The 13,333-nt window shown below is 35.5% G+C and overlaps 2 protein-coding genes across 4 annotated transcripts; both read left to right on the top strand.

The window, feature by feature from the left end:
* The first annotated feature begins 656 nt into the window (after positions 1–656).
* Positions 657–8,512, top strand: LOC108219609 (uncharacterized). Of its 3 annotated transcripts, none has more exons than XM_017393129.2 (15): positions 657–801; positions 1,378–1,849; positions 2,064–2,157; positions 2,744–2,930; positions 3,017–3,275; positions 3,752–3,967; positions 4,058–4,144; positions 4,235–4,369; positions 5,136–5,249; positions 5,405–5,652; positions 5,754–5,834; positions 5,980–6,211; positions 6,509–6,607; positions 6,746–6,931; positions 8,048–8,512. In XM_017393129.2, the coding sequence occupies exons 2-15, from the start codon at positions 1,505–1,507 to the stop codon at positions 8,144–8,146; spliced, it is 2,382 nt and encodes a 793-aa protein (XP_017248618.1). In that variant the 5' UTR covers positions 657–801; positions 1,378–1,504; the 3' UTR covers positions 8,147–8,512. The 3 variants fall into 3 exon arrangements, with proteins under 3 accessions (XP_017248618.1, XP_017248620.1, XP_017248619.1); XM_017393131.2 differs by lacking the exon at positions 657–801 and adding an exon at positions 948–1,079; XM_017393130.2 differs by lacking the exon at positions 657–801 and having other exon boundaries at positions 1,119–1,849.
* A 945-nt stretch (positions 8,513–9,457) lies between these two features.
* LOC108215701 (adenylosuccinate synthetase 2, chloroplastic) lies at positions 9,458–13,048 on the top strand. The gene is made up of 4 exons (XM_017388248.2): positions 9,458–9,884; positions 10,727–11,419; positions 11,755–12,066; positions 12,621–13,048. Exons 1-4 carry the CDS (start codon positions 9,606–9,608, stop codon positions 12,789–12,791), a joined length of 1,455 nt encoding a protein of 484 aa, XP_017243737.1. The 5' UTR covers positions 9,458–9,605; the 3' UTR covers positions 12,792–13,048.
* The last annotated feature ends 285 nt before the right edge of the window (positions 13,049–13,333 follow it).

Raw genomic sequence — 13,333 nt, 5'->3', positions numbered from 1 at the left:
AAATAAATACAAACGTATCCTGAACTTATGTCTCTTGAATGAAATATTTTATTGTCTATTTTGACAGAAAATAAATGATGTACTCACTAGAGTAATCTTTAGTGGGAGACAAATACAAACGTATCCCAAGACTTATGTCTCTTAAATAAAATATTTTATTAATTTGGATTTTGAAATTGTTTTTACAGTTAGTTTAAAATTCACTTATACTCTCATTTGTCACAAGTCGATGATTTCTTTTAAAAATGGCTTTTTAAAAAAAAAGAGTTGTGATATATAATGAAAGTACTAAAAAATAGATGTCTAATTGTGTAAAAAATTATATTTTCATTTTTATTGTTAAAAAATATAATTATTAAATTATTTACATTTCAACACCAAAACACAAAAAAACTATTCGCAAACAAATATTTATCTACACAAATACAAAGAAAAAAAAGACAAGATAAAAAATCTTAGCAAAAAAAAAGGGTTTATTAACATAAAAATTACTTATCAATTAATTAATTAATTCAATATAATTCATTAACAGAGAAAAAAAACTTTATTTTATAAAAATAAAAATCTATTGTTCTGTTGGGAACAAAATTTAATTGATCCACCCGCAACGCGGGCAAACATACTAGTCTGTCTTTATGTTTGAACACTTACCAGCCATGACAGCCTTGGCGGCTTTGCATCATCTTTTCCTCACTTGGCAGTTTCCCATACATACAATCATAGCCATATGTATATATAGTTCGGTACCTACACGGCTACACCTGATGTGGAATTGCCAAACGCCTTCTTCTGTTTGAATCGGTAATCTCTCTCTCTCTCTCTCTCTCTCTCTCTCTCTCTCCCTCTCTCTCTCCCTCCCCCCTCCTCCTCTCGCTCTCAATCTCCCCCACTCTCTCTCTCTCTCTCTCTCTCTCTCTCTCTCTCTCTCTCCAATTATTTCACATATTATATACGATCGTTTTCAAATGTTTATAATATTTTGACCAAATTATAGTTTTTAATTGCAATTTGTATATGCATTTGTCAATGTCTCTGTTTCCTGGTGAGTAGTGACCATCTTCTAGATCTATTGCTGTAAGGTTAGTCAATAAACCTTTCCTCACACCCCCATCAGTTTTATATGCGATTTAGTTGGCATGTACTCTCGATATGATTTGAAATTACAGCTCATAATAAATTGTGCACATGGTTGATTATATTCCCTGTCTAAGTATAAGCTACATTGATCACCAATTACAAGGCTGATCAATTTTCTCTGGAAGCATGATTCTGCTTGTTTCACTTGTATTAACATGCAAAATAGCTGTTTTTCCACACACACACACACATAGTCAAACCCTACTAAATTGATTTTCTTATGAATTTTGTCGAAATTAGGCTTGGTAATGAAGTACTTGAACTTTTGGATTGCTCCGGAAAAGAGCTGAGCGGAATTTGTAGCTTTTGATAGAGCTCAAGGGTCTAACTGTAGTGATTCTGATTTTGAGGCTCAGGTGTTGGGCAAATGTTCTCTCTTCAGAAATGGAAGTGTACTTGGTCTCATGTGGCTACAATTGCTACAATCGTGGCATTAGTTTCGCTGCTCGATATATTTTTGTTTCACAGGGTGCCTTATTCTACCTATTTAGGATCCATGCAACTTAGAAACTCTTGTACATCCGTAAATTGTTCAACTCAAGGAGGAAACGATAACCTTATGCAAAACTCACCCCCGTTAATTGATTTAGATGCTCAGTTTCCTGCTGATTTACACAAAGCAGTGGTCTATAATGGTGCTCCATGGAAGGCCGAGATTGGTCGTTGGTTATCTGGTTGTAATTCAAATGCTACTGCATTGAAGATATCGGAGGTACTTACAGTTCTTTTGCTCTTACAGTTATTTTTTTAATTTTGTTGTTCTTTGTGGGCTGATCTTTTCCAATAGGGAATTTCTTTTAGCTCAACATATGCATAGTTTATTAATGATATTGTGCCATGCATGGGATGATAAAGGAAAGGTTCAGCAACATGATGTTTATTTTAACATTGTAATGGTTCCCTCATATTCGATGGTTCTTTATCAGGGTATTAGTGGCAAGAGCTGTAAAAACAATTGTAGCGGGCAAGGCATATGTAATCATGCATTGGGTCAATGTCGTTGTTTTCATGGATTTACAGGTTAGTTTTCTTTTTTACTTTTGATCTTCACTGCTTTATTTTTTTTTTAATTTTTTTTGACAGTTCTTTCTTAGTAAGAAAAATTATATATAACAACATGGCAGAGCAACTTTTCAAGTCTATTATATTTTCCAAAGCCGCCTCCGGTGTCCTTTATTTGATATAATTGTCTATATATTCTGTTTTTATTGAGTAGAATCAGAAATGATGTAGACAATTAAATGATATGGCTTAAATTTTCAGATTTTAGTGCACACAACAACGTTATGTAGTTTGAATATAATAAGTTAAACATTTGGTCAAAAATCATCTAGTTTACATGTAATTTATTTCTCAATGCCATGAATTTAATTCATAGTCCTCTACTGCTTATTATCCATGCCAATCGGGAGCAGTGTTTTAAGCAATCTGCTGCGTCTTACATCAAAAAGTTATAAACTCTGTTAAGTAATGTAGAACATTATCGACACTTTTGATATATATGGATATATTAAATATATTGCTCTTTTAGGGAAAAAAAAGTTCATCTCTGCTAATTGCTCAAGTGGAAGAATTTTGATGTATATTATATGTTGATAAACCACAGGAGAAGGATGCGCGGAAAAAGTTCAGTTAATCTGCAATTATCCAGCATCAGATGAGGAACCATATGGAAGGTGGGTTGTCTCAATCTGCCCTGCTTACTGTGACACAACAAGAGCAATGTGCTTCTGTGGGGAAGGCGCAAAGTACCCAAGTCGTCCAGTTGCTGAGGCATGTGGTTTTGAAGTAAAGTAAGACTATTACTTATACGTTATTTTCCGTAAGAGCCAAGGTAGTGACTATGCCTGCTCTTTCTGACATGTTACATATCTTTCAGCTTACCCTCTGAACCTGGGGCCCCCGCTCTAACTAATTGGTCGAAAGCTGACCTTGATAATATCTTCACGACAAATGCTAGCAAACCTGGCTGGTGTAATGTGGATCCGATGGAAGTCTATGCTAACAAGGCAAAGTTCAAAAAGGAATGCGACTGTAAGTATGATGGTCTATGGGGAATGTTCTGTGAAGTCCCTGTGCTATGCACTTGCATCAATCAATGCTCTGGTCATGGACATTGCCGTGGTGGATTTTGCCAGGTAGCTAAAGCTTATTTTATACAACAGATATCTATGCTTTTTTAGTAAAGACTAATTGTTTTCAATTATACTTCTATTTTCCATATACCAATTACTACAGTAAAAACTATAGTATGTGGTGTTAATTTGTAGAGATGTTTCACTAGCAATGAGGGATTGAGGGGTAATATGAATATTCCTCGGAAAAAGGGCGTAAGCAAAATTATATTCCTGAAAACTGAATTAGAATCGTAACTTAAAACATGCTAGACCTTTCTGGAGGTTTTTTTTTTAAAGGAGCTTTTTGGACTTGAAGCAATGACATTAGGGAATAGGTAGGAGGGAAAATTTGAATTTTTTTTTTGAGGGATTGCACATTCTCAATGATCAATAATTTATAGAAATAAACAATAATGTTTTAAAATGCATCATTATTGAAAATTAAATTCTTCTCCACAAAAGATTTACTAGCTACAACGTTTTTATATTTTTTCCAGTGTGTCAAAGGGTGGTATGGGGCAGATTGTAGTATTCCGTCAGTTTTAGCGTCAATTGGCAAGTGGCCTCAATGGCTCCGACCAGCTCAGGTCAATATTCCTGACCATACACAAATAACTGGGGATCTTGACAATTTCACTGCTGTGGTGGAAAAGAAGAGGCCATTAATATATGTTTACGATTTACCACCAGAATTCAACAGTTTACTACTGGAGGTCAGAATGCTTACCACAATTCACTCCTGATGCCTTTCCCGTTTATAAAGCAAGTTCTCCATGTTTTTGAATGCTCTGCTGGCATTGCAGGGACGACATTACAAGCTTGAGTGTGTTAACAGAATCTATGACGGAGAGAATAACACCATATGGACAAGTAATCTCTATGGCTCACAGGTATTACTTGATTTTCCCAGAAAGTCTTATCAAATTAATGTCAAACCAGCTTGGAAGCTTTTTCCGGTTTTAATTTGGTTACTTTTCCAGATGGCACTTTATGAACAGTTATTAGCCAGTCCATACAGAACAACTAATGGAGAAGAAGCAGATTATTTCTTTGTTCCGGTTCTTGATTCATGTATTATAACTCGTGCTGATGATGCACCCCATCTAAGCATGCAGGTATATTATTTTGCGATATTAGCAGTTAAGAAAATGCATTAATTCTTTTGTATGCATGCCTAAATGACTTTAAGGCTGTTTGGATAATCTTATCCTACCCATCTAAGCACCGTAATATACATGATCCACTGGGGCGTCTATGAGTGTAACCAGTTTGATACCAATGAAGGTGTTGTGCAATAACTACATAAGTAAAAATCATTATTAAAATTGCTGTCTTGGATTTTGTTTAGGTAGATTAAGAAAGTTAATGGGCAGGATTTTGCAGTTATCAAGTCTCGGGCAAGCCGACTTATGATTTTGGTTATTTGACTATATCGTAGAGTTTACTCATCCCGGACCTCTTAAAGCTTATAAAAACATGCTGGGTTCCTAGAGACAGCTAGGATTTGAGATTCAGTGCTGGCAGTAAATACAAAAAAGGTTAGAAATGGATGTTTCAATGAGATATGAAGTCACTTTAACTAACATTCTTTACTAATTGAGGATCAGCCACATAGCAAGAATATGGTTCCCCCCCAACCCCACGAATGTAGGAGATTACTAGTTCACTGCAACGAAATATCTGAATTTCGTATCTAGGTTGCAGCTGAGAATAGACTCGGTCCTGTCAGCCTATCGTACAGTTTCTGTTTTATTTTTTGTGGTTTATTGTTATATACAAAGTCAGAATAATGCATGCCTACAAATAATGCATTGCAGTAATTACTTTCCATAAGTACAAGAACCTACATCTGGACATTGTGTTCATCACTTTATACTTCAGGAACACAGCGGCTTGAGGAGCTCTTTGACGCTGGAGTTCTATAAGAATGCATATAATCACATTGTTGACCAATATCCTTACTGGAACCGCTCATCTGGAAGAGATCACATATGGGTATGAGTGGTCCCCATTGATTCAGATTGTAAAGGCAACCTTGGGAATCAGCTAGTTTGCTATAATTTATACATATAGCTAAACTACTTTGACTATGATAATATTGGTGTTTTTTTGTACATTGCTAATTAAATTGTTGTTATACCTCAACGCAGTCCTTTTCATGGGATGAAGGTGCATGTTATGCCCCTAAGGAGATATGGAACAGTATGATGCTGGTCCATTGGGGTAATACAAACTCAAAGCACAATCATTCAACAACAGCATACTGGGCTGACAACTGGGATAAAATATCACCTGACAGAAGAGGAGACCATCCATGTTTTGATCCAGATAAAGATCTAGTAATTCCTGCATGGAAGGATCCCGATCTCGAATCTCTGAAATTAAAACTTTGGTCATGGTACGTACTTTGAAAACCACAAAGTTGGTCGGGCATTTACTATTATTGTCAGATTTATATATGTCCTTTTTTCTTATAATTTCCTTTGAGGCTGCATGTAGGCCTCGTGAGAAGCGAAAAATACTTTTCTACTTCAATGGCAATCTAGGACCAGCATATGAAAATGGAAGACCAGAAGCTACGTAAGCGAATCAGAACTTGAAGTAAAATGAGCTAATATAGTACATGGGAGAAGTAGAATATTATCCTAGCAATATAGCTACAAATCTAACTACTTATTCGGTCATACTTGAGTGAATAACCAACAGTGTTCTTGAGCTTGTGCAGGTATAGTATGGGTATCAGGCAAAAAGTAGCCGAAGAATTTGGTTCATCCCCTAATAAAGAAGGGAAGCTAGGAAAACAGCATGCAGATGATGTGACTGTTACTTCTGTGCGGTCTGACAATTATCACAAGGATTTGGCTAGTTCTGTTTTTTGTGGGGTTATGCCTGGAGATGGGTGGAGTGGTAGAATGGAAGACAGCATTCTACAAGGGTGCATCCCTGTCATTATTCAGGTTATCTGAATTTGATGTTTTTTCTCTTGTCTAATTTAGATTAGGAGCCATCTTTCCAGCTATTTCAAAATTTGAGGGTTTGGGAAAAGCATTCGACAGCTTAAATACTTAATCCTTGAGATCAGCGGGACAGTTTCTTAAATGATAGAGAGTTGTAGTGTGTTCGTATGTCAGTATGCAAAAACTCTACCACCTATTACTCATTGATACTGATTGTAGTTTTGGATTTTATAAGATCCCATCATGTTTTGATGATGTTTAGGATACTACGTATCAAGTTTGCTTTTCTGTCTTCAGGATGGGATCTTTCTGCCATATGAGAATGTACTCAACTATAAAAGCTTTTCTGTTCGGATAAAGGAAGATGAAGTACCAAGCATGATAAACGTTCTCCGGGTAAATTATTAACATCACTATCAATTTGAGGAAATATAACTTTTATAATAATACTGAGATTAGCGGATTAAGGTTATATTTTTTTTGATCAAAAGTTCAACAGAAATCAAAAATTTATTTTCTCTTCACTATCTGCAGGGAATTAACGAGACAGAAATAAATTTCTTGCTGGAAAATGTAAAGAAGATCTGGCAGAGATTCTTATATCGTGATTCTATTTTGCTCGAAGCTGAGAGGCAGAAAACTGGCTTTGGGCATGTAAGCCCTTGGGCTGAAGAATTGTCGCAACTGAAGGAAGATGATGTTTTCGGGACACTTATACAGGTATTCAGTACTTTTCTGACCGGAGACGTTTTGTCACCTCAGATTAACTAGGGTTGGCTTATTTCCTGTGCCATGCACGAATTATTTTTAATTTTTTTATATTTTACTGTTTATATGGATTCAAAAACTAATTAAGCTTAAAAGATGTGTTATAAGTTATGTTAAAATTCCTTCTGTTAATTAATTAAAAATTTGACAATGGAAAGTTTAGGTGAATATTGAGATGTATGTTTAGTTTCCTACAATAGTATTAAATATCTGGAAGGTAATTAATTTTCTTTTTAAGGTGACTATTATTTTTTCTAATTTTAAAAGTTTAATATAAGTTAAGACTAAGTACCAAAAACAAAAAATAACGACCAAGCAGAATTTTAATGTTTCTTCTTTAATAGTATAATATAGATGGATTTATAAAATTAGTAGATCCGTTAAGATAGATTTTAGAATAAATAGGTTCTCAATCGGCGCAAATACTGACCCCGATCAAAACTTTTAATATTTCGGCTTTAATAGTATTGATGTATAGATATATAGATTGCAGGTAGCAAAAAAAGTTGCAACACAGATATACAATTTTTGGCTTTAACAAAATATATGTAGTGTGCGCATTTGATGCTATAAGAACTGTTTAGCAACACATATCCGTCTAGCTAGTATAGTCGTTGTAGACTGTGTCCTTCAGACTTCAGTGGAGTCCAGATTAGGTTTCGTTACATTTTGGATTAAAAAAAGTTGCGGATATTAAGATTAAGATGTGTTATATTGCACTTCTCATTGACCAACTCCACAATAATACCTCTTTAGTTGAATTTATAATAGTCTTCAGGCCACATGCATTTAGAGTTTATTGGTGAAAATCCAGACTCACACTTGTCGAAAAAGAAAAAGGGAAAATTGCGAAGTCAGTGTTCACTGTTCACAGTAAAAATTGACAGAACGTCTGTAAACTTCATTACTTTATCCTGTGAAATATTCTGCTTCATCCATTAGCACGGCAAATCTAGTATCAAATAATAAAGTTCGGTTAATTTACGTGATGGTTATTGCAAATCTATTCCTGTGACTGATGTAGAGCCTAGAAGTACCTATATTTACTGGTTTTTTCCCTGATGCAAGGTGTTGCATTACAAATTACATAATGAGCTCTGGAGGCAACAGTTCGTAAACGCGAAGAAGGAATTTGGAGTACCCAGAGAATGCTTGATCAAAACATAGAAAGGAACGCATAACAAAGAAGCAGAAACCAAATCGAAGAAACAGTAAGGCTGAATGCTCTCTTGACATTGCAAGAAGAAAGCCACACAAATGCCGTTTTGCTGCCTATATTCAGCTAATTACTAATTGTAGCAAGGCTGCATAACCAGACATGGAGCTGATCAGATGTATTGTCTATCTAGACCGCAGCACCAAACTTTACCAACATATGATAGATGATTGGATGTCAAGCTTGTTTCCCCATTTTTGTGACAAAATATAGGAAAAACATTCATTTTGTGATTATATGTAAAACAGCACCTGAGCTAATTGTGATAATCACACGACTTATTCTTATAGTGAAATAATGAAATTATGTACTTGGTAGTTGGTATCATTATACTATATGTAGAAAAACTGGGAATCTACCTCTACGTAGTAATATTATCCAGTGTCCGTGTATTGTTCACTTTTGAGGTTTGACAAGAATGGTACTGTGCAACCTGAATTCAGGAATATATCCTCTGGTAATTTACAAACAAGAAATCAAGAATGGATGGCATGCCTTGAGAATTATTCTGTTTGGCTTAGAGAGCTAGGTGGATAATTTTAAATTTTATTTAATTCGTATAGTTTATCAGTTTAATCTAGAGATTGGGAGCATACATTCCCATCTTTATGTTCACCTTTTCAAAAAAGCAAATAAATTCTACTCTCTTTTCTCTTAGCCATACGAAGTATGACTTAAATAAGCACATGTGTTTTCGATAGGGAATTTAAAAGATATTTTTACAGTATATTTTACTTGAATGTTAAAAAATTATCAGAATCTTAAAATATTCGATTATGATTTTAAATTATGAATATTCAATCAAAATTTTAATTTTTTAAAAAATGATTTATGAAATTTGATTGAGATTATCTTGTATCTACTAAATATAATGATATTGAATGTCGATGAATTTTCTGATGGTTTTTAAAAACAAATTTATATTTTCTTAAAATTCTATCATAATTTATCAGATTTTAGGATATTGTATTCAAATCCGATTTGAATATCAGAATTCGATACAGTCTAGACTTCCGTTTTTATTAATAAACGGCTAAAAAGTACTGAGAGAAAAGGAATAAGTATTTTTCTTTTCGTAGGAACCAGAATAGAATAAAGTGGGTGTTTGGCAACCCATATTAAGCCGGACTTCTCGGCTTATAAGTTATAAGCACTTATTCGTACCGTTTGTGTAAAAAGTCAAGAAGCAATTATAAAAAGCTAGGAATGCTAGCTTTTGTTTCAGGACTTCTACTTATTTCCCAAACACTTTAATCATTTATAAGTCTTATCTTGCTTCTAACTTCTGCTCCACTTATTTATTTTAAGCAATAAGCACTTATTTTAAGCTCACCCAAACGGCCCCAAAAGGGGAAAGAAACTCAACGGGGCGGCGTAAAAGAGCACTTGTACTCTTCTTGTCGCCTCGCTATGACTTCTTTCAGCATCTCCTCCGCTCTCAGTCTTGAAGCCAAGAGCTCCGGGTCCCACTCTAACCTCACTTATAGTTATCCTAGGAGGACTGTTGTGTTTTGTTCTGCCAAGCCGGTGGCCCCACCTGTGATTGAGCAGACCAACACAGAGAAGCTGGGTCGGATCGGGTCGCTCAGTCAAGTTTCGGGCGTGTTGGGCTGTCAGTGGGGCGATGAAGGTAAAGGAAAGCTTGTTGATATCTTGGCTGACCATTTCGACATCGTTGCTCGTTGCCAGGTAATTTATTTCTTTTTTTTTTATGCTCACTTTATTCTTGCAGTTTCGTGATTTTAATATTTTTGTGTTTGATGAAATTTGCGTATTTATCGAGACGATGGTACTTTGTATTCGGCACTTTAGGTGTTATTGTTAGGTGGTTTGGAATTCAAATGTTTGATGTGGATTGGCAGGGATGAAATAGATGCAGTATATCGTGGTTGTATGAACTAACTAGGTCATTGAAAAATTGAATGAATTTTGTCTCGGGGTGTTCTATGTCGTCTTGTGATCACTTTGAAATGTATTTATTGATATGCGAAATTCATGTTGGACAGTGTTAAGGATTATCCACTGTTTTGGCACTATATTAAACTTTAATTAGAGAAATTAAAAAACAAAAAGAAGATGGAACCTGTAGAAAAGTGACTGGTGTTTTGAGTTCTGTCTTGCGTCCACTAACTAGGTTTCGTCCCTTGCAATAATAATGAATCAGAAGTCTCCCTAGGTTGTTAAGGGGCAACCCACATATACATGTATTTCTTTTAGAAAAGGAAAGAAAAAACTATTTTTGTTGTTAACAGAGACTTTTTAATTGGGTGAGACACTGTTTATACATATGCATAAGCTGCTTTATTTCCTATCTACAATGAATCTGGAATTGTTTATCTGTATTTTTAGTTTTTAGCTTCTTGGGTTTGGTAAGCATCTGTTCTGGTTAATATGTGAGGCTTCATTCGGGGCATATGTTTTTCTTTGAGAGTTATCTCGGGACAACCTACTTTGTTATAACTTATAAGCAGCTTCATCTCTCATCCTTGTGATTGGAACCTTATGTCAACTTCATTACCATTCTGTTACAGGGTGGAGCTAATGCTGGTCACACCATTTACAATGCTGAGGGGAAGAAGTTTGCCCTACACCTTGTTCCATCAGGAATTCTGAACGAAGAGACTATGTGTGTTGTTGGTAATGGTGTTGTGGTTCATCTACCTGGTTTGTTTAAAGAGATTGATGGTCTCGAAGCTAGTGGAGTTTCCTGCAGAGGAAGGATTCTAGTATCTGACCGAGCTCATCTGTTATTTGATTTTCATCAAGCTGTGGATGGCCTTAGAGAAGCGGAACTAGCTAATTCCTTCATTGGAACTACCAAGAGAGGCATTGGCCCTTGCTACTCTAGCAAGGTTATCCGCAATGGGATAAGAGTAGGTGACTTGAGGCATATGGATACATTTCCTCAGAAATTAGATCTCTTACTGGCGGATGCAGCCTCAAGATTTGAAGGTTTTAAGTATACCCCTGACATGCTTAAGGAAGAAGTTGAACGATATAAGAGATTTGCAGAGAGGTTGGAGCCATACATTACTGATACAGTGCATTTCATTAATAAATCTATATCTGAAAAGAAAAAGATTTTGGTAGAAGGTGGTCAGGCAACCATGTTGGATATTGACTTTGGGACTTACCCTTTTGTTACATCCTCGAGTCCATCTGCTGGTGGAATCTGCACAGGGCTTGGTGTTGCACCTAGGGTCCTCGGTGATATTGTCGGTGTGGTAAGTGACAATAGCATTATCTCTTCTTTTTCTTTTTTTTGTTTGCTATTAATTTATTTCAGTATCAAAATTCTACCAGCAGAATTAGAGGGGTCAGTCAATTGGTTCCCGGTTCTCTGATGGTTTTTGCTTGTGTGACTCTTTAAAGTCCAATATTGGCAAGGTGGCTATGCAGAGTTATAGTCTTGTTTTTCTTATTAAATCGCCAATGCTACGTATAGTTATTTTTTATTCTATAGCAAAAATGATCATTTTATATTGCTATATATGCGTGCAGAGGCTTATTAGCCATCGTTAACTTGCTATAATATATCCTAACTGGTGTTTGGATGCAGGTTAAAGCCTACACTACAAGAGTTGGATCTGGTCCTTTCCCAACAGAAATGTTGGGTAAAGATGGGGATCTTCTAAGGTTTGCTGGGCAGGAGTTTGGCACAACGACTGGCCGTCCTCGTCGTTGTGGCTGGCTTGATGTGGTTGCACTAAAATTTTGCTGCCAGATTAATGGTTTTTCTTCTCTGAATCTCACCAAACTTGATGTCTTGTCGGATCTCCCTGAAATTGAATTGGGTGTTTCATACAAATATGTTGATGGAACTCCAGTCGAATCATTCCCAGGAGATCTACGTGTTCTTGAACAAATAAAGGTAAGTTGAATTTCCAATTTCTAGTGTCCATATTTGATTGAGAATGACTTCTAGGTTGTAAATTAAAAGATTGTTCATTTGGTATTACAATGCATTAAAAGACCTGAGTTTAGAAATAATTAAGTGATTAAATCTCTGTACTTTTAGTTCAATATAATCCAGAAATTTGTGATGACTTCCTAGTTAATTCAGTTTATTATCATTATTTATCTTTCTCTTCCTGCGCATGCAGAAGAGATGTATCACGAACCTGTGCATGTAGCAGGACATTGGCAAGTCTTGATTTCTTAAATTGTGTATTAAATTGCCGGCACACTTGTTAGTTGTTCCTCTGAAGTATTTCCATTAACTTGAAAAGAATTTTCAAAGGTTGGACTTAAAAGAGTCTGTCCCTGTTTCCTGTGTGTTCTGACATAGTTAATGCCCTCAATGTTCAATCAATATGCATATAATTTTGATAGCCAGGAATAGCTCCTGGTGCAACATTATGGTAAAAGACTCTTGTTTTTGTTGACTGTATGTATTCACTTTTGTTATTCGTGTTTTGTTCTCAGGTTGAATATGAAAAAATGCCTGGCTGGCAATCTGATATTTCTTCTATCAGAAACTACTCTGATCTGCCAAAGGCTGCACGTGACTACGTGGAAAGAATAGAAGAGCTTGTCGGTGTACCCATTCATTACATTGGTATAGGGCCTGGACGTGATGCCCTTATTTACAAATGAGAATTTCTTCCATAGTGGCTTGATGTGAGGAGTTGAAGGTCGTCAAAGTTCCTAACATTGATATAGTTTTTTTTTTCTTTTTGCGGAAGAAATAGTGTTAAACTGAGGAAGCTTTTATTTAGTTGTAAACTCTGGTGAGGTTTTGATCATAAAATGGCCTGCATGGAAAGCTTTTACCTGCAGTAACAACCCTTTATGGTGTGTGGTTCAAGTTGACAATGAATAATCAGTTAGCAGCTAGCCAGTTATCAATGCCAGATCTGTGTAGAACCTGGAGCTGTAGGTTATGCGTGGTTTTAACAATTGGTGAAGCCAATTTCTTGATATAGGGAAGGCCTTTAGTATTTTAATTAACAAAGCTAAAGGGCACTTGGTCAAATATGCATGTCATTATAATTTTTTTTTTTTTTTAAAAAGAACGGTCGGAACTGTTAGCAATCTGAAAATCAAAATTTTGCAATATCATATGAGATTTTAATTATATTATTGATTCTTTTTTGAAATATGGATATTTCTATATATTTTTCTAAAATTAAGCCACC

Source organism: Daucus carota, chromosome 4 (genome assembly GCF_001625215.2).
Source record: "Daucus carota subsp. sativus chromosome 4, DH1 v3.0, whole genome shotgun sequence".
Lineage (NCBI taxonomy): Eukaryota > Viridiplantae > Streptophyta > Magnoliopsida > Apiales > Apiaceae > Daucus > Daucus carota.
This window is presented reverse-complemented; position numbering and strand designations above follow the sequence as displayed.